This window comes from Zerene cesonia, chromosome 1 (assembly GCF_012273895.1).
Source record: "Zerene cesonia ecotype Mississippi chromosome 1, Zerene_cesonia_1.1, whole genome shotgun sequence".
Lineage (NCBI taxonomy): Eukaryota > Metazoa > Arthropoda > Insecta > Lepidoptera > Pieridae > Zerene > Zerene cesonia.
In genome coordinates this window covers 2,067,473-2,095,293 of record NC_052102.1, presented here as the reverse complement: position 1 = coordinate 2,095,293, position 27,821 = coordinate 2,067,473, and the positions used below count along the sequence as shown (strand labels likewise).

Sequence of the window (27,821 nt, the reverse complement as noted above, 5' to 3'; positions counted from 1 at the left end):
ATACAAGAGAATGTAAAAAAAAATTAAATACATATATACCTATGTTCTTGACGCGATTTGGATTTGATTATGTTATTCTATTTGCCTATACATTATATAATAGATCTTTACTAATGAGTACAGAAATACTTAAGTGTATTTATTTCGCAATAATATAGAAGCGTGTTTATCCTTTAACTTCGGGTAAAATTATAATCCGTTATTTAAAGCGTTAGTTCGAAACGATAGTATTTCATATTAATCGACGATAACATAAACCAATAAACCACGTATGTAACAAATCATTGTTATTGATATGGTTTCCTATAAATTATCAATACTAATGTCTGTGCAATATCCTCGGACAAGCCGTGGTCCGGCCAGTTCCGCATAGCGAATAATTGTGCCTGACGAAAATGAACTCTAAAAAACATTCACTTTACTTGACCTAGAGCGTGGACCTGTCATTTATTTCCTATTAATAGCGCCAAATGATTGTTCAGGACCCGTATAAAAGCCCTATCACAGCCAGGATTTAGCATTCACAGTTCACTGTGCAGTTAAACACACACCTCAAAATGGCAGCTAAGGTGGGTTGGGTTAAAGTGAATTTTGTTGATTAGAAAGTGATTGTTCGGTTTTAGTATTGCGCTCTAACGTGTTTTGTTTTTTGTTAACAGTTCTTCGTCCTTGCCGTCTTAGTAGCTGCTGCTCAGGGCAGCGCTATCCATGGAGATTACACGAGCTTCTCCTATGGAGTGTCTGACCCCCACACCGGTGACGTCAAGAGCCAGCACGAGACCCGCGTCGGTGACAACGTGGTCGGCCAATACTCTCTCTTGGAGTCCGACGGCACCCGCCGTACCGTGGACTACGCTGCTGACGCCCACTCTGGATTCAACGCTATCGTCCGCAAAGACCCAGCTCTGATCGGTCACGTTGCCCACGCTCCCGCTGTTGTCGCCGCTCCCGTGGCTCACGCCGCTCCCGCCGCGTACGCTGCTCACGCCGCATACGCCCCTGCGGCTTATGCTGCCCGTGTGGCCCCAGTAGCCGTGGCTCACGCCGCCCCCGTTGCTGTTGCCGCTGCCCCATCTGTGTCCTACTCCGCTCACTCTACCTCAGTGGCTCATGGAGGAGTTGTCGCTCACGCCGCTCCCCTCGCCTACGCCGCTGGTCCCCTCGCTCACGGTGCCGCTTACGCCGCTCCCCTCGCCCACGGGTACGGAGCTGCTTATGCCGCCCCCCTCGCCCATGGACTTGGCGCTCACGGTTACGGCGCTCACGGTTACGGCGCTCACGGACTCGGCTTACATTACTAAACGCTGACCTAGGAACTAATTTATGTAACTACGTATTTAATAATTCTGACGATATATTATGAATGAAACTGCTGTGATGTGAAATAAATGTGTAAAGATTTATTGTGTACAGAAAGCTTGTGTTTCCTTGTAAAATTTACACCAATTTAAATTGCTATTCTTTAATAACATAAACCAACCAATACCTATAGCTGGAATAAACATGTAGGTCTTTTTTAGATAGTAATCTAGTTTTGATTATAAATCGTTTGAAAAGGTTAAAGATCTATTATATGTTTGAATTTGCATTAGATTTGCTTTGATACACATTTCTTATATGAAATAGCTCATAAAATTGCAAATTACCATTTCAATATTTTTCAGAGTTCAAATATAAACTCGCATTTTAATTTTAAACCTTTCAACATCCAATCCACTAAGAAGTACGCTCACGTAAAGTATATTAAAGAATATGGTTTAAGTTGTTGGCAAATACAAAATTTTGTATTGTGAAAGCACAAAAAGCGTTTGACCTAATTGTACTATTATATAATCTCAAGCAAGCTTAAAAGCCTATATAGTAATTCCAGAATATCTCTTATTGTTACAGAACCGATAAATTAAAAACAATTTTTTTTTATGAGGCAAGGCTGTGATAATAACAATAATAATATAATAATATGCTAAAAGAAACAACGGACGAAAAGCTAGTCTATTTTATACATGATGGTGAAACTTGTTATTGGGAATTGTTGGCTTACATACAATAATGACATATTGTTAAAAGATATTGCATTATGCTCATGCATTTCTGTTATATTAACACTCATTAAATTGCCTGTGTTTGATATTAATGAGAAACTAACATGTTCTCACGCAATATTGTTGTTTATTATATCGTACTAGCTGCGCCCTGCGGTTTCACCCGCGTAAGTTCGTATCCCGTAGGAATATCGGGATAAAAAGTTGCCTATATCTTATTCCAGTTGTCCAGCTATCTACGAACCAAATTTCATTGCAATCGGTTTAGTAGTTTTTGTATGAAAGAGCAACAAACTCACACACATTCACACTTAAAAAGCTCTCGGCGTATAATGTTTTACCCTGTATGTTTTTTACAGTTTTGAATATTTGCAAAATTGAATAGTTATCTGATAATACTATTATTAATTTATAAGATATCCCCTTACTTGTGTGTATGTCTGGATTGTTTAAAGATCATAATAAATATCGATGCTATCAGTGAAACCTTTAAATCTTTAATCTAAATGCCGCATGAAATAATATAAGATATAAACAAAATAGATTATGAGAAACTTACAGAGTACCTAATAACATAAAATCGTCAAACCACCTGGTCTATTGATAATTTAAAGTCAATCTAGTTCAATTAACAATACTAAATTGATTAAGATTTACCTTTCATTAAAGCTTAAAACTATTCATGTGTTCTTGTGTACGGTCTTAAAGTCTTCGTCATAATCAAAATTATTATTACCATTAAATTCCAGCTACTAGAATATTGTGAAATATGTATATCTTTTTTAATTTATTTTAATTGTTATAATAAATACATAAAATGAACATCTACCATTAACACAGCTTTATATGTTATAATCAAACCTAATACTCACTTTTGACTCATGTTTGCAGTCAAAAGTGGTTTTAACCGGCGAGTTTTTACTGAAACACAATATATACTTAATACTAAATGGAAAAACCTTAATTGGATAAAGATTTCAAATATATTTCGACGATTATTGCTAGTTAAAGTTTTGGTAACATTAAAGTTCTCATAGACGGTCGTGATAAAAATCGATTATATTATTATACGTTAGTCGCGGAACTAATACTTAATAGACAAATAGCGGACCAATCACAAACGTCCTTCGTTCAAAGTTCATGTACAATACTTTTACCAATTAATCACAGTAATCATTTTAATAATTTTTAAATCAGAGACACTTCATTTTTGTGTTTCTTTTGTTTTATTAATGTTATCGGTACTGGTATTAAATGCATGCTTTTATCTAAGCCGTAATCGTTTATTTTTAATAATTACTTGTTTTTTTTTTTCATTCATAAATAAAATTGTAAATAATTATCTAGAATTCAACAGAACAAAAGGAAAATACGCACTTAATAAGACTTGATTCGAATCATTATAGTATTATAATGTAAATAAAACTAATATAATTTAATATATGAGTCTTATTTGTATTATACCTTTTAAGGATGTCTTTATGATGATATATTGAATATTTTATACCTTTCATCGGAATATTACAAACAACATATTATATTTCTTGTATTATGCCCCTGTATGATTGTACAACAATTTTGTTTCTTCATATTTAATTTTCACTTCAAATTAATCTTATATTCAAATATCCTTTCTTTGGTCTTCAAATACACTGCAAAGTGCACTTTTCATAACTTTTACGTTAAAGACTATAGCGATGTTTTTTTTTATACAAACATTAATGTTTTTAAAAATAAAAAATAAATAATTAAATACGTTATTTAATTTAAATGTATGTAAATAAAATATAATTAAATAACATAATATAATCAAATTAATAACTTTTTAAGCAGTGGTGGCTCAGTGGTGAGGACCTCGGACTTAAAAATCGACAACCCGCACTTGGCCAGCGTGGTAGATTATGGCCTGAACCCTCATAGGAGGCCTGTGTCCCAGCAGTGGGAACATATATGGGCTGATGATGATCATAACTTTTTAAATAATATTATGTTACTTCAATTAATTATAAATCAATCCTAACATTTTATTCTGTTTGATTGCTCGCAACTATTATAGATTTAGAAACGAAACACATTTTAGCAGGTCTAAGAATAAAATACGTTACAAAACCCGTTAAAAGACATCAAATTATCACTTAATTTTGTTAACATTGCCAGATTTTTTTTTTTAATATATGCCGAGAAAGATTAAGGAGAAATGTGTACTGGTGGGATGTGTTACGGAAGGATTAAAATAAAATCAGAAAACATGAATTAGGTAACTCACCTACCCCTTTAACTAAACATACAGTTTACAAAATATAGCAGTTTATGCTAGCAAATAATGGTAGTTAGATTAGATTCAGCGTAAGAAGTAAATGCCAGTTTTTTGCCGATATTCTTTGTATTAAAGGAAAAAACATAAGTTAGCTCAAATCAAGGTTAACAAAGGTCAAAAAAAATCGCTTGCATGCTATGGTGTTGAATATTACAATTAAAAAGCTTTCGACTAATTAAATAAACGAGGCTAACTTTAAAATAACAATTAAAAGTTAGACATGACTATACTATATATGAGTATGATTTGATTGTGTATCTGTTATTTCTTAATTTATCCAATAATACCCATATGATTACAATTCAATAAAATTTAACGTGGAGCCAAATAAATGTTTCTATCTCTCTTCCTTTCTTAATTAATTGATATAATAGGGTATTTGAATATTAAAAAATATATGTATACAAACAATAAAGTTTATTTTCGACTTAAATAGATCACAGTCATCTTATCCTTCTTTGGGTCACAATTTTAATAGGCGAGTCCATGGGCGCCATAGCCGTACGCATGGCTAAGAGGGGCAGCGTATGCGTTGATGGCAAGGGGTGCAGCGGCGTAGCTGCTGTAGGCCAAGGGAGATGGGTGGGCGGAGTACGCGACGGGAGCGGCGTGGGCGTACGCGACGGGAGCAGCGTGTGCGTAAGCTAAGGGAGCGGCGTGGGCGCCGTACGCGGCAGCAACGGGAGCGGAGTACGCGAGGGGTGCAGCTACAACGGCAGGAGCGTGGGCTACGAGCGCTGGGTCCTTGCGCACGACAGCGCTGAAGCCGTTGTGGGCGTCAGCAGCGTAGTCCACCGTCCGCCGGGTACCGTCAGACTCGAGCAGGGAGTATTGGCCGACCACGTTGTCACCGACGCGGGTCTCGTGCTGGCTCTTCACATCACCGGTGTGGGGGTCAGACACTCCATAGGAGAAGCTGTTGTAGTCAGCTCCATGGATTGCGCTGCATTGCGCAACGGCAACGAATAAAGCGAAAACTGCGACCTGTAATGAAGATAGTATGAAATAATTGACCTGTTTAAATTTATCATTTTGTACTAATTTACAACTAAATTAAAACTCAGAAATTCAAGATCACTATTGTAACAAGAAATAAAGTTTGAATGAAACTTTATCAAATACTTTCATATTAATAAGGCCGTAATATTTATAGTAAGTACCTTTGAGAACATTTTTATCTAGTGCTGTCTATGAAACAACTGATGCATATGCTTTACGCTTACCACCTTATATAGTGATAATTTTTATAAGCACGTTTATACAATACGCAATCAGATTTGAGTAGGAACTTGTGAAAGAGTTAACAGTGACCTACGTTCACACGCATTCCTTTGTTTAATAATTCATACGTCATGACATTTTATATTATTATGAATTGTTTTAAGGAATTAAGGTTTATTACTTACGTGTGCGAAATATATATTTTATATGTTTAATATTGCGGTAATAGTTACAAATTTAGGCGGTGACAAAAATTGCTACACAACTGTTTTTTTTTTTATAATTTAAACTTATTATCCTACTATATCCTGCTAATATTATAAATGCGAAAGTTTGTAAGGATGTGTGTGTGTTTGTTGCTCTTTCACGCAAAAACTTCTGAATCGATTGCAATGAAATTTGGTACATAGATAGTTAACAACTGAAATAATATGTCGGCAACTTTTTATCCCGATATACCTATGGGATACGGACTTACGCGTGTGAAACCGCAGGGCGCAACTAGTTTCTTCTAAAATCAAAATGATCCATGATATATTTATTTATTTATTTATTTTAACACTTTTACTTGAAAGAAGAAAAAAGAAAAATAAAATATAAACAATACTTAAAGATAATGTATAACGGGGCGGCCTTATCACTTTAGAGTGATTTCTTCCAGGCAACCCCTTAGGTGAAGGCCAACCTATTAGGTGTACAAAGGGAGGCAGAATAACATTTAATACTATATACTTACTATACAACTATACAACAATATACTTAACTATTTCTATCTTTTATTTATTTGATGTTTGCTATAACCAACCTCAATCAGCAGAATAATTTATGTTGGTTATCTACGAGAAAAGATTATATTGTTTCTAAGAAATGCGAAAATTTCGTAAATTTTTCTTCCGGGCTGAAAATTTGTACTATTAATGTTCAGATAAGAAGTGGAAGTACGTCTGCTTTTCAGTCATACAGACAATGTCTGTCAGAAAGTTGTTACCAAGAACATTTTTAATTAGAAACGCAGTAATGTGGTGCTAAACAACAAAATAAGATGTTATCGAACAATGAAATTATCCAATTAAAAACCGGTAGGTACTCGTGATACGATTTTAATTCCTTAATTAGTTCATGAACTTATTAAAAAACAAGATTTAAAGGACTTTTTGTGTATTATTTTACATAAGGCATTTTAGTTTATGTTCATAACATTAACAAAATGTCTAATGTAGAATAATGCACAAAAATACTTAAGTTTTTTAATATAATTTAAGTTTTATATTCTACATAAATGGAAATAAAACTCTATTCTAGTTAGTTACTTTTATTCTATATAGTTTATGTTCATAACATTTTTAAAATTACTTATTACTTAATAATTATTAATATTAATATTCTACTAGCTTCGCCCCGCGGTTACACCCGCGTAAGTCTGTATCCCGAAGGAATATCGGGATAAAAAGTTGCCTGAATGTTATTCCATTTGTCCAGCTATCTACGCACCAAATTTCATTGCAATCGGTTCAGTAGTTTTTGCGTGAAAGTGTATGGTGTATTAATATAATGCGAAAGTTTGTGAGGATGGATGTATGTGTATATGTATACACAAACACATACATCCATCCTCACAAACTTTCGCATTTATATTATTAGTTAATATACTACATAAAGATAACCACCACCACCTGTTCGGAAAGCAGTTTCTAACTCAGATATTTTGTAAGGTTACTTCTATTATTATTATATATTATTATAATCTCATCATCACATCATATTCGCTGTTTTTATAAGCAGATTTTGGAATCTTTGGATCTATAAGCAAAATAAACAACAAGAAAACTTACAACTTTTTCCGTTTAAATAAAAATTAATTAAAATGTACGATTGATTAATTAATTATTGATGGTAATTGGCATAAATTTATTTTAACTCATTATAATTGAAATAAATCACATATTTGTATGAGTTCACAAATCACGATGTTTCATTCAAAATCACAGTCACGTAAGTTGTAAAGCCGAAAGTTCTGTTCTTGTCGCTGACAGCAATCTTTTTAAACCATGTTTAGAAAAATGATAGCTTATATTGAGTAGTTTATATATTTATTTAAAGGTTTGATAAAAAAATAAAGCTAAACAGCTAATATATGAAATAACAACCTGGACTAGTTGACTATAAGAAGATTTTTCATTTCTAGGCGCTAATAATGTTAGACTGAAAGTTAATTGCCTATTACTTTATGTTTTAAAGTTGTTAATGCTCAAAGGATTCTAAATAATAGTAGATGGGTTCTAAATAAATAATAATAAATGATCTAATCCGTAATTCCTACTAGATTTTTTATAATACAATGTGATACAGCAACAATGTTTACCACAATTATTCCATTCATGCTATAAATAAAGTAATTACACATGCGAGGCGAAGGAAAGTACGTATGAACTTCCTGCTATGTTCCCCAAATTAAACCTTCGCGATAATATTATAAATAGTAATATCTTGGACAGTCAAATCAGTTGCAGTCAGAAGTCGAGCTAAACACACGTACAATGGCCTCTAAGGTAATTGTTATACTTATATCACGCATTCTCGACCTTTGTTAAAACTATTGCGTCAAAGTTTCACACAACTTTGTTTGCATATTAAGAATATACTTATAATATCCACGTCTTAAAATTTATTTTAATTTCTCAATAGTGGCTGCACAATTATCATCAATTGACCCAAAAAATTCGATTTTCAGTTTGTCGTCCTTGCCCTATTGGTGGTTGCCGCCCAAGGCAGCGCCATCCATGGAGCTAACTACAACAGCTTCTCCTATGGAGTGTCTGACCCCCACACCGGTGACGTGAAGAGCCAACACGAGACCCGCGTCGGTGACAACGTGGTCGGCCAATATTCTCTGCTCGAGTCTGACGGTACCCGGCGGACGGTGGACTACGCTGCTGACGCCCACAACGGCTTCAACGCTGTCGTGCGCAAGGACCCAGCGCTCGTCGCCCACGCTCCTGCCGTTGTAGCTCCCCTCACATACTCCGCTCCCGTTGCTGCCGCGTACGGCGCCCACGCCGCTCCCTTAGCTTACGCACACGCTGCTCCCGTCGCGTACGCCCACGCCGCTCCCGTTGCGTACTCCGCCCACGCCTCCCCATTGGCCTACAACTCTTACTCTTACGCCGCCGCTCCTCTGGCCCACAGCGCCATCGCCGCCCCCCTGGCTTACGGATACGGCGCCCACGGTTACGGAGCACATGGTTACGGAGCTCACGGTTACGCTCGTTTAGCCTGGTAATTATCGAACCCTTATGTGATCCTAGTTAACTAATGAAACTGTGATGTTACATATTGTTTTCCCCATCTGAGTCATTTTTGTAAATATGCAGATTTAAAAAATATACATTATTACCGAATCATATATTTCATTTAAAACCTTAGATAAAAAATAAAATATGGAATACACTTAGCCTTATGTGGCTCGTGCGTATTTATTATGTATCCCTATATACGGATTATTAATGGGCTAATGATAATGACTAAACAATACTGTAATAAAAAGTTGTCAAACGATTAGTCATTTCACTTAATAGGGATATGAAATATTGATATTGTTTCTTCACAAAAAAAAGTATAGCGTTAGGTTGGTTCTATTTCGAAATGTTTAGAAATATGTGACTAAAGGCGTAATGAATTTGAATAGAGCAATAAATGAAACCTAGCCTACTTGAACTGAATAATTCGATTTACTTCCTGCTCGACCGGTTCGCAACTTACGAATTATTATTTGAATTCGTCCTTCAATACTCGCAATGTCTCCATTGGATTTATGGCGACAAAAAACATTCGATCGATTATATTTTGACGTAAGAAGGATGAAGTTGTTTAACCTTTTTTAATTGCTCACAAATGATACTATTTTTTTATAATTTAATGCGTTTCTTCGTGATAATTGAAACTAGTTTGTAAATTAATCCGCTTTTGTTTTATCACACATTTTTGTGTCTTTTATTTTAGGTGAACCGGTTTTTTATAAACGCACGCTGTTTCTTAAATTGAATTAAATGTATTACATTAATATAAGCAAACTGTCTTAAATTGTATTGCATACAATTCAAACTGCAGAACTAAAAAACATTTACAATATTATCCTTGTGTGGGTAAGAAGAGAAATTTCGCAGGTTCATGTTTCCTGTCATGTGTCCATTATCAACTAGAAATTAAAGACTTTTAAATCCGACGTTTCGCACACTTTTCAGCGAGCGTGGTCACGGGGAGACCTGAGTCAATGTAATGAATAAATCGCCTTTAAAACCCGTTTAAAAGTCTAAATTTCTAAATGTATAATACTCGCGTAAAATCAAACACAAGAAAATAGTATATTATCAACTATTCATAAAACATTTCATCATATAACAATTTATTAATCCTTTGACATTTTAATATATTTTCATAATATATTGTATATTATCGAGTTCATTGTACCGTATCTAGTCTAGAATTATACAGCATTATACAGTTTAGTTGTACTAGATTTGCATTTATGCGATTCGTTTATAACCATTATTTGTTTCTTTAGTCTTTACCCCGCTGAGAGATAATATAAAGTTAAAGTCAATCTATACGATTTATCATTTTTTATCAGCCAAGACTGTCCCACTTCTGGGCAAAAGCCTCAAATCGATTCGATCATACGATTATCATGAAAAGAAAAAAAATATGGCGTTGTAGGGGTTAATCATTGGATCTACAAAACGATATTATATTATTATTTTTTTATCAATATAAGGCCACGTTATCGAGTGTCATAGTCTACATTTGCTTTTATCACGAGACTACTCGGATGAAACTGGGAGCAGTGGAAGTGGAAAAATAATTTAACAATTAGTTACCTAAACTTTATTTCTTAGTTTCAAATTTTGTCTATGATCTAGTCATATTTAAGTTCATTTTATTAGATTTATTTTATTTATAATAAAAATATATATGTAATTCGAACTAAATTATACTTTTCTTCAAATTACTGGTTCAACTTGAAATAAAATCGTTACTGCGATATCGGGTTCAAACGAACAAATTATTTTGCTTATAAAGCAGAACGCATATAGATAAAAAAAGAAATCTAATAATCTTTGAAATTCTTCATCGTTCCTCTACATATCGCAATATGCAAAATGTTATACGTATCATCACGGTTAGTGGAGGAAACAATTTGAAATATGTAAGTATTTACCACCCACAACACAATTATATTATATTGATACATAAATTCTCCTTATTTAGTACTAACTTTACGCGCGCAGCATCGCCAATGAGATTTTTTACAGTGGTAAAATGTAACTCTCTAGCCTCCCAACAACCCCAGGTACATAAGATCATATCGTACGCTTCATTGCTACGCGACAAAAAATTATCATACAAATAAATAAACAAACACAATTTCACATTTATTACATTAGTAAGGATAGATACCTGATTTTAACAGACCTCTGGCACAATAGTTCACGATAATTCCCTATCTCATATGTTGCTACCCAAAGTTTTGATTAAACTAGTACAAAGTTAACGATGGGTTGGCTGATAGCTGTAGATAATTATCCTACTTCATCTGAATTTGTAGCTGGAGGATGTATTTAACTGGAATTATACATTATCAGCTCTCGAATTGATCTCTTAAACCTCATATTTCTTTTTATAAATTTTCACTAATGTCCCAATAAGTTTGCGTGTTTCATGAAATATTTTCAATGACTGTGATATTTTGTTAATGATTAGTTACTTATTGTCCTATGGCCCATATGTGGAACAGAGGGCATTACCATCGCGTGCCTTAACCATGTGATGGTTCCATTCCAGCTAGGTCAACCCAATCGAGTTGGCTTCGACTGCCACCAATCATTGCGTAAATTTCCTGGAAATTCCATGCTTTCTTTTCCCATCTTGTGTCCATTCCAGAGCATATAAGAGGTATTCCTTACTAGATCAGACTATTTATCCACGGAAAGTTATAAAACTCTTTATGTCTATCTTAGCATTATATTCATTAAAACAGTAATTGCTAAAACTCCGTATCATACATTAGAAAAAAAAATCTTATTTCGTATTCATATCAATATACATCATCTTTATTGAACCTTAATAAAGTGTTCAAAAGCAAATAATTACTTAGCAAGTTGCGGAAGCATAACATCTCATGTCAAGATTGTTTCAAGTTGACATAATTATACACTTCCTAAAGTAACAGACGAAGTTTGTCCGTGCTGTGGACACATTTGTGTTGAATAATAATTATTATTAAAGCTTACTGACAAAAATGTTTATAGTAGGGCCTGTCATCACCAACTAGGAAAATCTCAGGAGCCAGCGCCCTCTGTTATAGTATCTGGAATAAAAGAAAAAGAAAAATAATATTTAATGACAAACAGACTTGTAATATTTTTATCAGTATTTAAATATTTGTATACGCTTGTTTGTGTGTGTGTGTGGGTGTTTTATTATGTGTGTGTATAGGTGAGTGTGTTTGTGGATGTCGACTCGCCTAGTAAACGTTCCCTGGCTAATGTCGTTTTAATTTTCTTATACATACAATTAACATTATAATAGGTTTAAAGCTTTTAAATTTGATCCTTTTTTACAAGATATCGTCTCTTGATCGTATTATGAAAAAAAAATTGTAATAGTGAAATATTTCGATAGGAATAATTGTTATTTTGAATTCAAATGAAATATCCAATAAAATTATTCCACGTAGGATGCATATAATTTCGTTTTAGTTTTTGCTTTAATTATTAGAAAATATTTACATTACATTAACGCGAATAAAATATAAAACGTCACTAGTGTGTACACAGCATAACAAAAGCTTGACGGCCTTGCGCCGAATCCCTTTATCAATAATTTCTTTCTTCGATACTTTGATATTATGCTTCAAAATTAAGAGAATATTCCGTTTCATACATTTTTATATGTACTTGTCATTAAATTACATGTTCGATTTAGAACTAGGTATGACTGTATGGTTTTTTTCTTTATCATATACTATTAATATTACAAAATAAAATATAAAAATTATAGACCAAAATATATGTTTCACCCAAAATCTATCTAGCAATAATATACACGTGGTTATCTTACTTAGTTTTGGTAAATGTGCTATAATCGTATACTTAGTCGATATTGCATTTGTTATCAAAATCCTACTAATCCTACTATCCTACTATCCTACTAATATTATAAATGCGAAAGTTTGCAAGGATGTGTGTTTGTTGCTCTTTCACGCAAAAACTGCTAAACCGATTGCAATGAAATTTGGTACGTAGACAGCTGGAATAAAATATAAACAACTTTTTATCCCGATATTCCTACGGGATACTTACTGACTTACGCGGGTGAAACCGCGGGGTGCAATTTGATAAGTACAGAACAAAATACGAAAGAACCAAATAATAGGATAAATTATGAATACAATATCAAATATAACCGAAATAATATTAGCATACAAGCATAATACTTTAGCCGAACAGCGGTCATTATTATGTCCCCACACGAAACCGTACGTGAGATGGTAGCAAATAGATAGCTAATAATAAAAATCCTTAATCCTTATACAGTAATAATAATTTTGGTTTACAATCGTATCTAAATCTCTCTTACAAAATGTCGTGTCTCGCCGAAGCATTAAGCACACTTTATGTTGTGGTAACTCGCATGTAAACTCATAAAAACCTGCACGAAATGGTCCATAACTTTTGCTAAATTTGTAGTAGGGACAAACCAATGAATTGCAAAAATGAGTGACTTTCTCACAAGTCACAAGATCATATTTTTCCAGCTGCTCCGTACATAAAAAACATTTCATTAAAATGGAATTCATTTACACCATTGGGCCCATAATATTGCCTCAATTGGACAACCGAGCTCAAATTTAATTATTCCCAACGTAAACAAAAAGTTGAACCCATAAATTCTCAACGGCTGGTCTGCAGTAGCAAACATCAATCATGAGTGAATTCCACGGGAAAGGCACGTTAATTGATACAAATTATTCATTTCTTTGTACTTTCCAGATCAGCGGACGGCCTTGCGTTTCCAGATACATCGTACATTACCATGTACTTGTGCATGTGGCTTAAAATATCAAAAGACCACGCACTAGCCACGCCCGCAACTCCATATAAAAGCTCCAACTTAGAATCATCAGTATTCACTTGACAAGATTCTCTTGAACAAGCAGCAATGGCAGCTAAGGTGTGTGACAACTATTTAAATAATATCTTGCAAATTATTTACATCTCATTGATAGTCGGTTCATTAAATGACATAAAGTGAACTAGCTTTTTGTGTTAGTGTTAACCTCGGATTTGTTCCAGAATTTCAATAATAATGTAAGTCTTTAATTTGCTTTCAGGTTGTAGTTCTTACCGCTCTGGTCGCTCTGGCCCATGCCTCAGTAGTTCCAGTAGCGAAAGTAGACAACGACTACACAAGCTTCGCGTATGATGTGGCGGATCCCTACACTGGTGACTTCAAGAGCCAAGTGGAGACACGTTCTGGAGGCGTTGTTCAAGGTCAATACTCCTTGCTCGATGCTGACGGTACCAAACGCACCGTCGACTACAGCGCTGATGATGTGAACGGTTTCAACGCTGTTGTACGCAAGGACCCCGCAGTGATAGCCTCTGTTGCTGCTGCTCCTGCTGTAGTTGCTCCCGCCGTCGCCCCCGCAGTTGTAGCCGCCCGCACATATGCTGCACCCGTTGTTGCCACCGCCCCAGTAGTAGCATCCGCCCCAGCCGTAGTTGCGTCAGCTCCTGCCGTTGTTGCCACAAAAGCCATTGCCGCCCCATCTTTCTACACAGCAGCAGCTCCATCCCTGGTAGCAACTAGCTCATTCGCTGCTCCTTCAGTTTACGCCGCTGCCGCCCCCGCATACTCGTATGCATCATCTGCCCCAGTCATTGCTCGCACTTACGCCGCATCTGCCCCAGTATTTGCCCGTACGTATGCAGCATCTGTTCCAGCCATCTCTCATTCTTATTCTTCATCTGCCCCAGTGTTCACTAGCTCTTACGCCGGAGCTCCAGTGCTAGCTCGTTCCTACGCTGCCCCTGCCCTTTACAGCGCTGGTCACTCACTTTTTGCCCCAAGCGCATACGCTCGTTATGCCTCCCCATATTACTCTACCTACTGGTAAACTGTGACTTGAAGGCTATTAAATAAACCAAATGTATCGACGTGTAATATGTAAATAGATTATTGTACATATGCATATGAATAAATTTAAATGTTAAATAAAAGCTGTATTTTTTTAACCTCATGCTACAATATAAACACACAATTTTATATTATAATATACGAATGTATAAATTGAAAGGGTAATAATTAAAGTGTTATTAAATCTAGATCTTTCTGAGCTAATTGCAATGCTAATGTGTCATTATAGACTTGTTGTAATACTTGCAAAGTACTTGGAATAGTCAAATTAGTTTGGATATTTTACAATGTTTGATCCGATACCTATTTGTAAATCTATTTACTAACATACGAATGTAACTGTGTTTATTACGGCAAATTCAAAGCCAAATTAATACAATCATTCAAATATAATAATAAATGAGCATTGAAAATTGCGCAATAAGTAAAAATAAGTACTAGTAATACTGCCTTACACATTATACATGAATTTTTGAACATGTTATGTATAATAGACTTCGTAAAAATCATGTTTACGCTAATAATCTCATGTTAAATAACAGTCGAAAAATTATACTTCATACAAGACACACTCTTATATTAAAGAAATATAATCGTTAAAATATATGGCTTTGCACTATTAGTTATTTTTTTTTAAATATTCATGTACATTTTAAATTCGCACTTATGCTATTTAAGATAAGATAGATCTTTAGAAAAATAAATTGTATTGGGTATTTGCTTAAACAAGAGCGTCGGTAATTTTTAGTGACAAAAATTATATAGTTTAAATCAAATTGCTATAATTAGAATGGGAAGAGTATATATCAGGATTGATTTTTGTGTTTGGAGATCGTTTATCCGTTAGAGAGTTAAATAGGCTACTTTTTACCGAAATAAAACATCCTTTTCTTATGAAAAGATGCGTAAAGATGTACATTTGAATCACTGCGACATTTATAAATTACAACAGATGGCGCTAGACGCGGGCACCAGCTAGTATTAAATAACTTGAGTAAATTTTTGAATGTGTTTCTATTTTTTATGATCATGCTTTTAAAACTGATATATACCTACCAGAGTGGCTAACAAAGAATTTTAGCCCATCAAAAAGAAATTCATACAGAAGAGAGGGTCTAGGAGCGGCTGGATCATACAACTGTTCTTATTCCTATCGTCTGTAATTTATAATAACTAATGTTATTAAAAAACATAAAAATAGCTGCCTATCTATAGTATATTTTTTGAGAAAAGATACCGCAGTTATATATACAGTTTATACATAAAAATGCATAAGAATAAAACATTGTGATTATACATTTTGTTAATGACAAACTATTATTACAATGTATACAAATAAAGAATGCGAAAATGCGTAATCATTAGAAATGAAACTCGCGCGAAAAGTATCAACAGTGATATTTAAAAGGACAACTGGTTATTTATCTAAGTGATTCATAAAATCATTTCCTAAGACCTTCACCGTTTCCTTCGACACCTGTTAATATATTCCTTTATATATTATCGTTATATCAATTACATAATAATTCGATATTATTAATATATAATATACTATGAATATACGATATTATTTTTCATGTTTTTATTAAATCACAAGGAACAGTAAGCGCGCAGAAAAATCATTAAAAATGTTGAGCAAAATATTATATATCGCGCCACTTTTCTTTACCTTTACCACAGATAATAAAATGCTATATATACTACCAATACAAAAAACTCACTTTCCCGAGGCGCGTCAGTACCCTTTGAAGGTTATATAATCTCAACATTATATTAATTTCAAAGGTATATATCAGTCAGTCACCTACGCACAGCCCAAACTACTGCAACGATCGAGCTGAAATTTGAGAGCATGCAGATAGCCACTATTAGATGGGTATCCCTTAAGCAAGGATTTTAGTAAGCTTTTCCCCCACGGGTATAAAATTAGGGATGAAGGTTGGTGTCTTGAATTTTATTTAATCACCCGAGCAAAGCTACGGGCAACAGCTAAATTACTAAAAACAAAAACTCTAATGTAACAAGCTTATTCAGGCGGAGCCGTGGCGAACAGCTAGTATATATACATTTCACGTGTCACATAAACTTCAAAGATATGCGTAGGTACAGTATGACTAACTTCCCGTAAAGGGAAGTGTCCTATCGCAAAGACAGACTCTAATCTAGTCATACATGGTGACTAGATACGAACTAGATTTAAATCAAAACAATAATCCACTCCTACATTACACATAAACAGAGAATTTATTATTTTTGTGAACTCTTATAACCTCTTATGTTTCCGTTTTTTTTAATCACCTTAACGTTTACATTTCGTTTTTGTCCCTTCTGCTTCATTCATTCAACTTGTATTTTGATAATATAATAATACTCCTTCGAAATTGCTTCAAATTAAAAAAGCTTAAAAATTTATCCTCGTATTAATAATAGCATATAATAAAGATGTATTTTATTTAAAAGATAATTAATGGATTTGTTATATTATTAATACTCAAATTCACTGGTCTGGACAAGTGAATAATGACAATAGGTTCAATAAAACACTCGTTTGATTTTTCTTTGCTCTTTGTTGTTACATTATTTTTTTAAACATATACGTCAGGGAAAACGACCACCTTTTACATCAGGAAAAAATCCAAGTAAATGAAAATAAAAAGTTTGTCTTTGATGACATCCCTTCATGACTTCTATATTAGGGACCTTTACAAAAGACCAATTAAATTGATAATGATGTAAATAATTCAAAAATAAAAGCAAAAACATTCCTATACAAAGCATAATATTCTTATGATAATTATAGTAGTTTTTGACAACTAAAACAAAGATATAAAATGAAAAGACCTAATTTTAACACGTGAATTGTCACGTGCTAAATTTAGGTCATAAACTGTTATGAGACATTTTATTAAGAGAAATTATAATGAAAATCGCATAAATATAGATGGACATGCATAATGGCTCTATATAAAAAGGCATGCGATTTATAGCCATAAATAACGTCTCTAAACATTGAACCAATAATTACTTAATGTCTACGATAATGTTTTCTTTATGAATACTTTATTTTCCCGACTGATGACCTTGTATTTACGTTATTTAAGAACATTAGTGAGCATTTTTTAAAGATCAACCACATATGACGACACGTTAATTTAAGTATAAAAGCTACGCTGGAGATCAAATTAGTATCAGTCAAATAGACCTATTCACCATGGCAGCTAAGGTAAAATTCATAGAAATACAAAAAAAAAGATATAAATATTCTCCAATTCTTACACTCAAAACAAACTTATTTAAAAAAATGTATATTAAACCAGGTTAACTTTATTTTATTTTATTTTTCTAGTTCGTCGCCCTTGTCTGCGCTCTCGCCGTAGCCCACGGCTCCGTGGTGCCCGTTGAAAATGAAGCGTCCAGCTTCGAATACGGCGTGGCTGACCCCAACACCGGCGACTACAAGAACCAAGTGGAGAGCCGCGTCGGTGGCGTCGTCCGCGGCCAGTACTCCCTCATCGAGCCCGATGGCACCAAGCGCATCGTCGACTACACCGCTGACGATGTCAACGGCTTCAACGCTGTTGTGCGCAAGGAAGCAGTCGGCAGCGTTGTTGCTGCCGCCGCTCCCGCCGTAGTTGCTCCCGCGGTTGTCGCCGCCCGCTCCTACGCCGCTCCTTCAGTAATTGCACCCGTCACGTACGCCCGCTCCTACTCTCCATCCACCGTCGTCGCCCCCGCCGTTGCTTCGCCCGTGTACGCCACCTCAGCTCCTCTTATCGCTGCCCGCTCATATGCCCCCGCTGTATACAGCAGATCCTACTTGGCCCCCAGCGTGTACTCCCAGGCTTACTCACCCTACTACAACACCTACGGCACAGTTCCAGTCACCTACTATTAAATGTAAACTGAAGAGACGAACTTACTGTAAATAATGTTGATATTTTTTATATCTGATCTGTAAATAAATTTGAATTTAACTAAAACATGTAGTATAACTGTACACCCAAAAATCGATTTCCTTAACAATATATTACTGGGTTTAGACACCACATAAATTGTACTACGTAAAATATACTTTTCACAACGTTCCTAGTCTATATAACCGAAAACAATTCAATACCATCAAGTGTGGCCAGGTAACCTTATTTTAGTTTACGGGATTTTGTACATAAAAGTGATTTATCATGATTTTAAAACTGCGTCTGGCGTAAATTAAATTCTACTAATCTAGTTATTTGACTGAATATCTAGTTATATAACTGACATTTGACTGAATCTGGATCGAATACGCCAAAGGGTAAGGTCAAATATCACATAATAATTGTCTGCTATACGACAAGTACCGTTAAAGCAGTCAGAGGGTGAAATATTGAAATAATAGACGCATTTGCCTCTTTGCTTCATGGCAGTCAAACAATTCGGAGCTGATTGGTTACAAACACTGTGACAAGATAATTTATATAAATACTATTAAAATAGTACTATATATATAAATAGATTCAATAATTTACATCATCATCAAAAGATGTCAGTAGAAATACATTACATTTCATAAATTTTATTATCGATCTCATACCGCATGTTTATTTACTGTTTTTATTGATATTAGCTCATTTACACATTGTTACGTTGACATTTAATAAATATGTCATAGCTTATGTTAACACTTAGAGTTTTAGAAAAAACAGCAACATACAGGAACATACAGGACACCCTGTTTACCAAACAATTGGGTTTTTTGAATAAGAACACATTTCGTTACTTTAATAATCTCATTTTATTCCAAGTGAAGATGTCTTGTGTTGTGATGATGTATCTTGAGACAATTATTCAAAGTTAAATTTTTCGCTAAAATAACCTTCAAATTTAATAGTGTAATGAGTGGATGAGTAATATGAAATAAACTTTCTGCCCACAGCTTCACCTGTGAAGTCAAAGGAAATTCCCATGTAAATAAGACGTTTCTCTGCAGTGAAATGTATCCTAGCTTCCTAATATCACCAGGCATTAAATATCATATCATATAATTGTTCCCTTGTGACATCAAGAAAGACAAACAAACGCACTGATGCATATATAATACTAGCTGCACCCCACGGTTTCACCCGCGTAAGTCCGTACCCGTAGGAATATCGGGATAAAAAGTTGCCTATATGTTATTCCAGTTGTCCAGCTGTCTACATATCAAATTTCATTACTATCGTTTGCGTAGTTTTTGCGTGAAAGAGTTATCAATCACACACACATTCTTATAGTTTCGCATTTATGATATTAGTAGGATAGTAGGATAGGCTTAATAAGGATGTCAAGATTAAGTCTTTATTATGTCCGTTTGTCACATTTTAACGCATGAAACAATTAATACTGAACAGATTAAATTGAATTTTGATATTAAGAAAAATAAACCTAAGATTAAACCTATCTGCATTTCTTTGTCCTATATGAATCATAAAAATATTTGTAACTGATAAAATAGTATGGTCTAAACCTGTATATTATATTTCGACCATAACATTTGACTTCTAACAAGCATTATTTTAAATTAAAACTTTTCCAGTATATGAACGTATTATCGGAAGCACTAAGACGTTCTAAATAAACATTTCACCATAACACAAAACATCTTTTATCATAATATAACATGAGATCCATAAGTTGTAAGAGTCCCAGTTAAAAAACACTATTTTAATATGTGTTTTTCCTACTAATATTACTAATGCAAAACTATAACTATGGATGTATAGGTTAATGTTGTTAAATCACGACATAATAACAAAAATAATCTGAACTAAAGAAAGATTTAAACCAGATTTCACTTCCGAAAAAGCCCGAGTTACAGATTATGTTTAAAAAAATCTTATTTGTTATGTCCTAGAGTGGTTGATTTGCCTGATGGTAAGCATTCACGACCGCCCATGAAATTAATATGGGCCTCCATCTCTCTCACTCATGGAGCGAATCACAGTTGTATTCGCATTCTACTATTTCAAGCCGATTTTCTGTGGGGATTTTGTACCTTGCCCGATGCGAGGTGGCCCAACTCGTACGGACGGGATCAACTTGATTCCCACACTAAAAATAAATAATCAGCATATTTATATGATAACTCTATTATGTTCGTATGGTCCGTATTCTTTTCCTTACCCTTCCTAGTTCTCATCTTTATTCTCCTCATCAATCCTTCGTTTATCCTTTTAAAGTCGGCAACCAATTTGCCAAAAGCCGTCTGCAAATAGCATTACGCCTTTACGAATATTTATGGGCGGTGGTAGACGCTTACCTGAGGCGACCCACCAACGTCTTTGCCGACTATGATATTTAAAAAATAATAATGATAATGTACAACGATGGAGTATGTTATAAGTTATAGATATATTACATGGGCGTATACCAAGTAATGGCACGTTAGATCAATTATTTCTTTAATTGACAATTTCCGTATGATATTTTAATGAATATTAACTAATAAAAATTTATAGCGAGCTGGTTATAAAACTAGTCAAATAAAACACAGTCGTCATTGTTAAAAAGTGTAGGTTGTGATTTTGATAAAATACGTACATTTAATTATTTTCGGCTTATAACTTTTCATATTTCATGAAAATTTTAAAAACTAAATCAATTAAATTATATATTTTAAGAAATTGAGAAAGCTGTCAAAGATTTTTAGAGGCTTAACTCGGGTTACAATTATTTCTTTAATTGACAATTTCCGTATGCTATTTTAATGAATATTAACTAATAAAAATTTATAGCGAGCTGGTTATAAAACTAGTCAAATAAAACACATTCGTCATTGTTAAAAAGTGTAGGTTGTGATTTTGATAAAATACGTACATTTAATTATTTTCGGCTTATAACTTTTCATATTTCATGAAAATTTTGAAAACTAAATCAATTAAATTATATATTTTAAGAAATTGAGAAAGCTGTCAAAGATTTTTAGAGGCTTAATTCGGGTTACAAAATGTATAAATTAACATTTTTTATTGTACATATTGTGCAATTTTAATAATTATGTTTATATGAGAGGAAACTTTCCCAAAAAATAAATTCCATTGTCACGCCATACAACAACCATCTCAATCTCATAATGTTCGTTAAAAAAAGTTATCGAACTCGAGTTCAAGCCTATGGAAAATAATAATAATAATTCGCTAGAACATTTTTCTTGTAGTAATTATTTATAAATTTAAATAACCGTATTGATTCATTTACAAATAAGGTACTCGCCGACACAAAATCATTTAGGAGTATTTTATTATCCAAATTTAGCGGCCTTGTGAGTCCGGATTTTAATGGACATTAACAAGTACTATTTTTGTAAATATCAACCACACATGTACATCTAAGATTTGATATATAAAGTACAGAACTGGGTCGATTTAGTATCAGTCAAACACTACACCTAAGACATAAAACATGGCAGCTAAGGTGAGACGATAAAACGTGAATTTCACATACTTAAAAAATATTTTCTGTATTTTTAAAACCATGTATAACAATGATGTATATATTTCTTTAGTTCGTCGCCCTTGTCTGCGCTCTCGCCGTAGCCCACGGCTCCGTGGTGCCCGCTGACAACGAAGCGTCCAGCTTCGAATACGGCGTGGCTGACCCCAACACCGGCGACTACAAGAACCAAGTGGAGAGCCGCGTCGGTGGCGTCGTCCGCGGCCAGTACTCCCTCATCGAGCCCGATGGCACCAAGCGCATCGTCGACTACACCGCTGACGATGTCAACGGCTTCAACGCTGTTGTGCGCAAGGAAGCAGTCGGCAGCGTTGTTGCTGCAGCTCCCTCCGTAGTTGCTCCCGCGGTTGTCGCCGCCCGCTCCTACGCCGCTCCCTCAGTAGTTGCGCCCGTCACGTACGCCCGCACCTACTCTCCATCCACCGTCGTCGCCCCCGCCGTTGCCTCGCCCGTGTACGCCACCTCAGCTCCTCTGGTCGCTGCCCGCTCATACGCCCCCGCTGTATACAGCAGATCCTACTTGGCCCCCAGCGTGTACTCCCAGGCTTACTCTCCCTACTACAACACCTACGGCACAGTCCCAGTCACCTACTACTAAATGTAAACTAAAGAGGCGAACTAACTGTAAATAATGTCGATATTTATAGATCTTATATTGAAATAGAGAGACATGTATATCTTTTGAATTCGAAATGCCTTTTTTATAACAATGTTATGTTACCAACCAAATATATAATATATACACAAATATAAACATCTATTATTTTTTTTTTTAACTAGAATGGATAAAAATTCGATGTCATAAGAATGAGAAATGTGTTTATTTACTAATATTGTTATTTAGTATGGTTCGTATAGCATTTAAACTCTTCTTTCTAAATGGAATCATTGATACTCATGCCCTCATCGCAATTTCATTTTATTGAGTTAAAAATTTGAGTATAAAAAATTAAGCCAAGTATTAAGACTGACTCAGAAATAAAAATAAGTTCGTTTTTATTGTTTATTTTCAAAAGAAATACATTTTGTAAATGCAGGATTTTTAAATATATATCGTGAATAGAGATAAAATATGATATAGAATAGGACAAACTAACAATGTAATAAAATCTTTGAAGTCAATATTGAGCCACTTTTTGGCTTTCCACTGTTTACATATGTGACATTAGTATCAATGCAATAATCTGGTACAATTAATCTGATAATGAGAGCATTGTGATATTTTGTAAATAGAAATAACTGTAATATAATGTAGCCTGTTATCTAAGTCACAATGATATGACAGATGCAAGCCATCAAATAAGAAAAACGTAAAAATATATATGTTTCTTGTTGGAGTAGAGCATGCTTCCACTCGAATTGATTCATATTGCCCGGGGATGGTTCCATAACCACAGAAAAATCAACTAAGAATAACCACAGAACAATCAGTTGAGTGGGAAATCCCTTCTAGTTTAGGCTGCCAACACATTTGTAAAGACTGCGAATGTTCTCTGACTGACCTCTGCGAATGTTCGTGGTGGTTCGGTGGTGGTGACTCCTTACCATCGTGTGACCAAACAACTTACTGTATAAAATTCATTTCAACAGTATGATACGTATAAGTAGTATATATTTACTTGAGACTTGACTAGTAGCGACTGAAATAACTGAGTACATAGCGCTTCATATAGTAATTATATTAATTTATTTTTCGCTTCTGATCGCCCTTTATTGTACTATAACTAAATGAAATGTATACCAAGATTTATAAGTAAAAACATTAAATTCGTTCTATTCTTCGATTAATATGTTTTTTTTATTATTATTCTAGGTTTTTAAACCAAGATTCTTACTTTCAATGACTCCCTGTTTGCCCTGGTTGAAAACACTACTGATAAGGTCCTATGTAATTTTCCGGACTTCCTGCCATTTTTTTTTTAAATTTTATTGGCCACTTATGTGAAATATTTTCTATTATGCATCGATGTTTATATCTACCAACAAATTTTAGTATTTAGAAGAATTATATTATGCTACGATTTTATTAAAAAAAATTATACATAGAGGTTATATCTAGGTACACATATTTGATTCATCGAAAAGGAGTATATCAACTGTTGAAAACGGAAAATATGATCATCATCAGCCTATACTTATTCCCACTGCTAGGACACAGGTCTTCTGTGAGGGTTTATGCCAAAATCATATGACTAGGAAAACTTAATTCCGGATATGCCGGTCTACTTACTAAGTATTTTTTTTCACCGTTTCAAGCAGAGTTAATGTAAATAATGGGCAGATAAATTGAACTAGCATCGAACCATTTGTTGAGGTCCAAACTCCTGACCATAGAGCCATCACTATTCATTACAGAAATTATATTTGGCACCAAATCTGCGATCAATTGTTTTTTAAATAAATCCAGACTTAAGAATTTGTAAATTTAATTGGATTAATGTATAGTTATCATTAAATTGTAAAAATATAAAAAACTAAAGAGCTGTTAGGGTCTTTATTTGACTTTCTTGTTAAACACCATGAAATTATGCATTATAGCTTTTGAAAAGCATTGCTATCTATCAAGATAATTATAACGATGGTATAATAAATTTTCTTACCATAAATTGAATAGCACAGACAGCAAATGCATCAACTAGCTAATTATTTCAAGTATTTTTATATGTTGTATAGTATGTACATATAGTTATTAATTATAAGCATACTTTAATTCAATTTCTTTAGTACGAAGAATTGCTACTTAATAGTACAAATAAACACACTTGCAAGAAATCTTTCTTAGTCATACCTGAAACAGTTATAAATTGGTCCTTCTAAATTTGATTTCACCAAAGTAAAGACCCCACAAACATATGCAAATTGGTAATGTAATTCTTTATGATCTATTTATTTCCCTGGTAATCGGCCTTGTACGTCCGGATTTTAATGGACATTAACGAGTACTAATATTTTTAAAAGATCAACCACATATGACGACACGCCCCCTAGCTTTACTATAAAAACTAAGGTATTTGTCAAATTGGTATTAGTCAAACGGACTGAATCATCAAAGACACCATGGCATCTAAGGTAGGAGAGTTTTATAATACTACTTTTATAGTATGCTATAATTTATTTAAAAAAACATTTGCAATACTTTGATTTTTTTCTTATAAATAATATTTTCTATGACTAATTTTCAATGTACAATATTCGCATACAGACACCATCATCATCATCATCATCATCATCAGCCCATATGTTCCCAATGCTGGGACACAGGCCTCCTATTAGGGTTCAGGCCATAATCCACCACGCTGGCCAAGTGCGGGTTGGCATATGTCGCAAGTCGTCGAACTTTTTGATTCTAAGACATGCCAGTTTCCTCACGATGTTTTCCTTTTTAAGCAGTGGTGATGTTATCTACATGCGCAGATAAATTGAAAACTCAATTTATTTCTTGCCGTGCAATAGTGGCTCAGTGGTGAGAACCTCGGACTTAAGTCGGGGTTCGAGACCGGGCGAGCGCGCAGGAAATATATTGATTTTTCAATACAGACATAGATAATATTAGAATGAGTAGGTACTACGCTGTTTATGCGAAGTACAAAAACTGTTTCCACATTATGTTTAAAAATTAGATAATTTATTTTACAACATTTTTCCAAGTGACTGTAACTGTGTTCATCTTATATATAAACATCAATTGCTGTTCGTTAGTCTCGCTAAAACTCGAGAGCGGCTGGGCTGATTTTGATAATTTTGGTTTTGATGCATTCATAATAGTCCAGGAAAGGTTTAAAAGGAAAAATACGGATAAATGTTTCGAAAAAAGGTCAATGGCGTTGCGAAGTTCGCTGGGTCAGCTAGTATGAAACATAAATCAATTATTATCAAGTAAATATGTCATTATATTGTAATGTAAGTTATATCTCATTTTATTGAAGCACTAGTAATCGACAGATTTTGTTTATTTATTATTTTATTTTATATATTATTTTGCATAGGCAACCACATGTTATGCTTTATTATTATTATTTTTTTTTGTTTATTCTTACGTATGCGTTTCTCTTAATTATAGGCCTAGTTTCTGTGTAAATATCTTTCACAGTCTATTGCATTATTTACAAACTCGTTTTTATTCCCTCCAGTTCATCGCCCTTGTCTGCGCTCTCGCCGTAGCCCACGGCTCCGTGGTGCCCGTTGACAACGAAGCGTCCAGCTTCGAATACGGCGTGGCTGACCCCAACACCGGCGACTACAAGAACCAAGTGGAGAGCCGCGTCGGTGGCATCGTCCGCGGCCAGTACTCCCTCATCGAGCCCGATGGCACCAAGCGCATCGTCGACTACACCGCTGACGATGTCAACGGCTTCAACGCTGTTGTGCGCAAGGAAGCAGTCGGCAGCGTTGTTGCTGCCGCCGCTCCCGCCGCTCCTGCCGTAGTTGCTCCCGCGGTTGTCGCCGCCCGCTCCACCGTCGTCGCCCCCGCCGTTGCCTCGCCCGTGTACGCCACCTCAGCTCCTCTTGTCGCTGCCCGCTCATACGCCCCCGCTGTATACAGCAGATCCTACTTGGCCCCCAGCGTGTACTCCCAGGCTTACTCTCCCTACTATAACACTTACGGCACAGTCCCAGTCACCTATTACTAAATTCCATACAAAGAGGCAAATAAAATGTAAATAGTGTAAATTTCGTAAAAAAAAACTTTTATTTTAAATTACAGTTGAATTTCACAATCGTTGTTTTTATTTTAAGTACCTTACGAATTATCATTTAAAATTCACTTAAATCGAACAATCACTCGTCTTTACGCTAGAAAAAAATGTTAAAAATAAATCTTAAATATAAACAACCACAAAAAGAATTTATAATTTTCTTTGCGGTTTGTATTTTTTGATAAATAATAATACCTACACACACTTTATTTCGTTGTAACGACCACTTTTGACAAAGTAGTAGTCAATAACAATATATTGTCCATAATAACTTAAGTCAAGCATTAAGTTATTTTCTAAACGGTATCATCAATCGAATTCTGAGGAATATATATAAATAAATAGATAAGAATTGCAAAATATGAATAAGCGATTTTACCTGTCATAGGCCATTCTAGCGACAGAAACATAACTTAATAATGTATTTTATGTACAAATTACATATGAATATAGTAATAGACAAACATTCGAAAGAGTAAAAATCACTGTATTATTTTATAATTTTCTCTGCCCACGTCCTGAGACAACGATACGACGTATATAGCGGTACCAACGTATGAACTTATACCAAATATGTACCTGCCAAATTAGATCTAGTAATCACTCATGGAGGTAAACGCTTCCTTGTTTTGTAATTGGTTAGCTTGTTATAGAACACGTTATACATGGAAAGCATTAGTGGTGTATTTTAATATGTTTTCCTAATATCTGTTATGGCTTAGACTGCCTCCTTCGTACTATTGATAACGCGTGAGTGTATAACCGAGGGGTCCTGGATACGATTCCCAGAAGAGACTTAAAAATAGTCTCTGTCTTATAGGACACAAAAGGGTGATACCTACTTATCCTAATATCATCTGCCCCACTAGGGGACATGGG

The 27,821-nt window shown here is 34.6% G+C and overlaps 5 protein-coding genes across 5 annotated transcripts; 4 read left to right on the top strand and 1 right to left on the bottom strand.

Annotated features, from left to right (window-relative positions):
* Window positions 1-415: 415 nt before the first annotated feature.
* On the top strand, window positions 416-14,827 carry LOC119830179. The gene is made up of 8 exons (XM_038353129.1): window positions 416-569; window positions 660-1,299; window positions 4,838-4,994; window positions 5,037-5,253; window positions 8,076-8,129; window positions 8,312-8,858; window positions 13,796-13,809; window positions 13,970-14,827. Exons 1-8 carry the CDS (start codon window positions 558-560, stop codon window positions 14,753-14,755), a joined length of 2,427 nt encoding a protein of 808 aa, XP_038209057.1. The 5' UTR covers window positions 416-557; the 3' UTR covers window positions 14,756-14,827.
* On the bottom strand, window positions 4,760-5,587 carry LOC119831542 (larval/pupal rigid cuticle protein 66-like). Its single transcript, XM_038354954.1, has 2 exons — window positions 5,520-5,587; window positions 4,760-5,343 (listed from the first exon to the last, which is right to left on the bottom strand). Exons 1-2 carry the CDS (start codon window positions 5,529-5,531, stop codon window positions 4,831-4,833), a joined length of 525 nt encoding a protein of 174 aa, XP_038210882.1. The 5' UTR covers window positions 5,532-5,587; the 3' UTR covers window positions 4,760-4,830.
* Window positions 14,828-17,986: 3,159 nt separating the features above from the next.
* LOC119829881 (larval/pupal rigid cuticle protein 66-like) lies at window positions 17,987-18,701 on the top strand. Its single transcript, XM_038352584.1, has 2 exons — window positions 17,987-17,998; window positions 18,122-18,701. Exons 1-2 carry the CDS (start codon window positions 17,987-17,989, stop codon window positions 18,668-18,670), a joined length of 561 nt encoding a protein of 186 aa, XP_038208512.1. The 3' UTR covers window positions 18,671-18,701.
* A 3,493-nt stretch (window positions 18,702-22,194) lies between these two features.
* On the top strand, window positions 22,195-22,843 carry LOC119830106 (cuticle protein 7-like). Its single transcript, XM_038353004.1, has 2 exons — window positions 22,195-22,206; window positions 22,298-22,843. The coding sequence occupies exons 1-2, from the start codon at window positions 22,195-22,197 to the stop codon at window positions 22,841-22,843; spliced, it is 558 nt and encodes a 185-aa protein (XP_038208932.1).
* A 2,459-nt stretch (window positions 22,844-25,302) lies between these two features.
* LOC119830020 (larval cuticle protein A2B-like) lies at window positions 25,303-26,876 on the top strand. The gene is made up of 2 exons (XM_038352881.1): window positions 25,303-25,314; window positions 26,376-26,876. The coding sequence occupies exons 1-2, from the start codon at window positions 25,303-25,305 to the stop codon at window positions 26,874-26,876; spliced, it is 513 nt and encodes a 170-aa protein (XP_038208809.1).
* Window positions 26,877-27,821: the final 945 nt, after the last annotated feature.

What these genes read in the sequence shown, in the direction of transcription:
- LOC119830179 (XM_038353129.1), top strand. An exon ending in CGGACTCGGCTTACATTACT is followed by an intron (nt 1,300 to 4,837) that starts AAACGCTGACCT and finishes CAATTTTAATAG; the next exon opens with GCGAGTCCATGGGCGCCATA. An exon ending in GTACGCGACGGGAGCAGCGT is followed by an intron (nt 4,995 to 5,036) that starts GTGCGTAAGCTA and finishes CGTACGCGGCAG; the next exon opens with CAACGGGAGCGGAGTACGCG.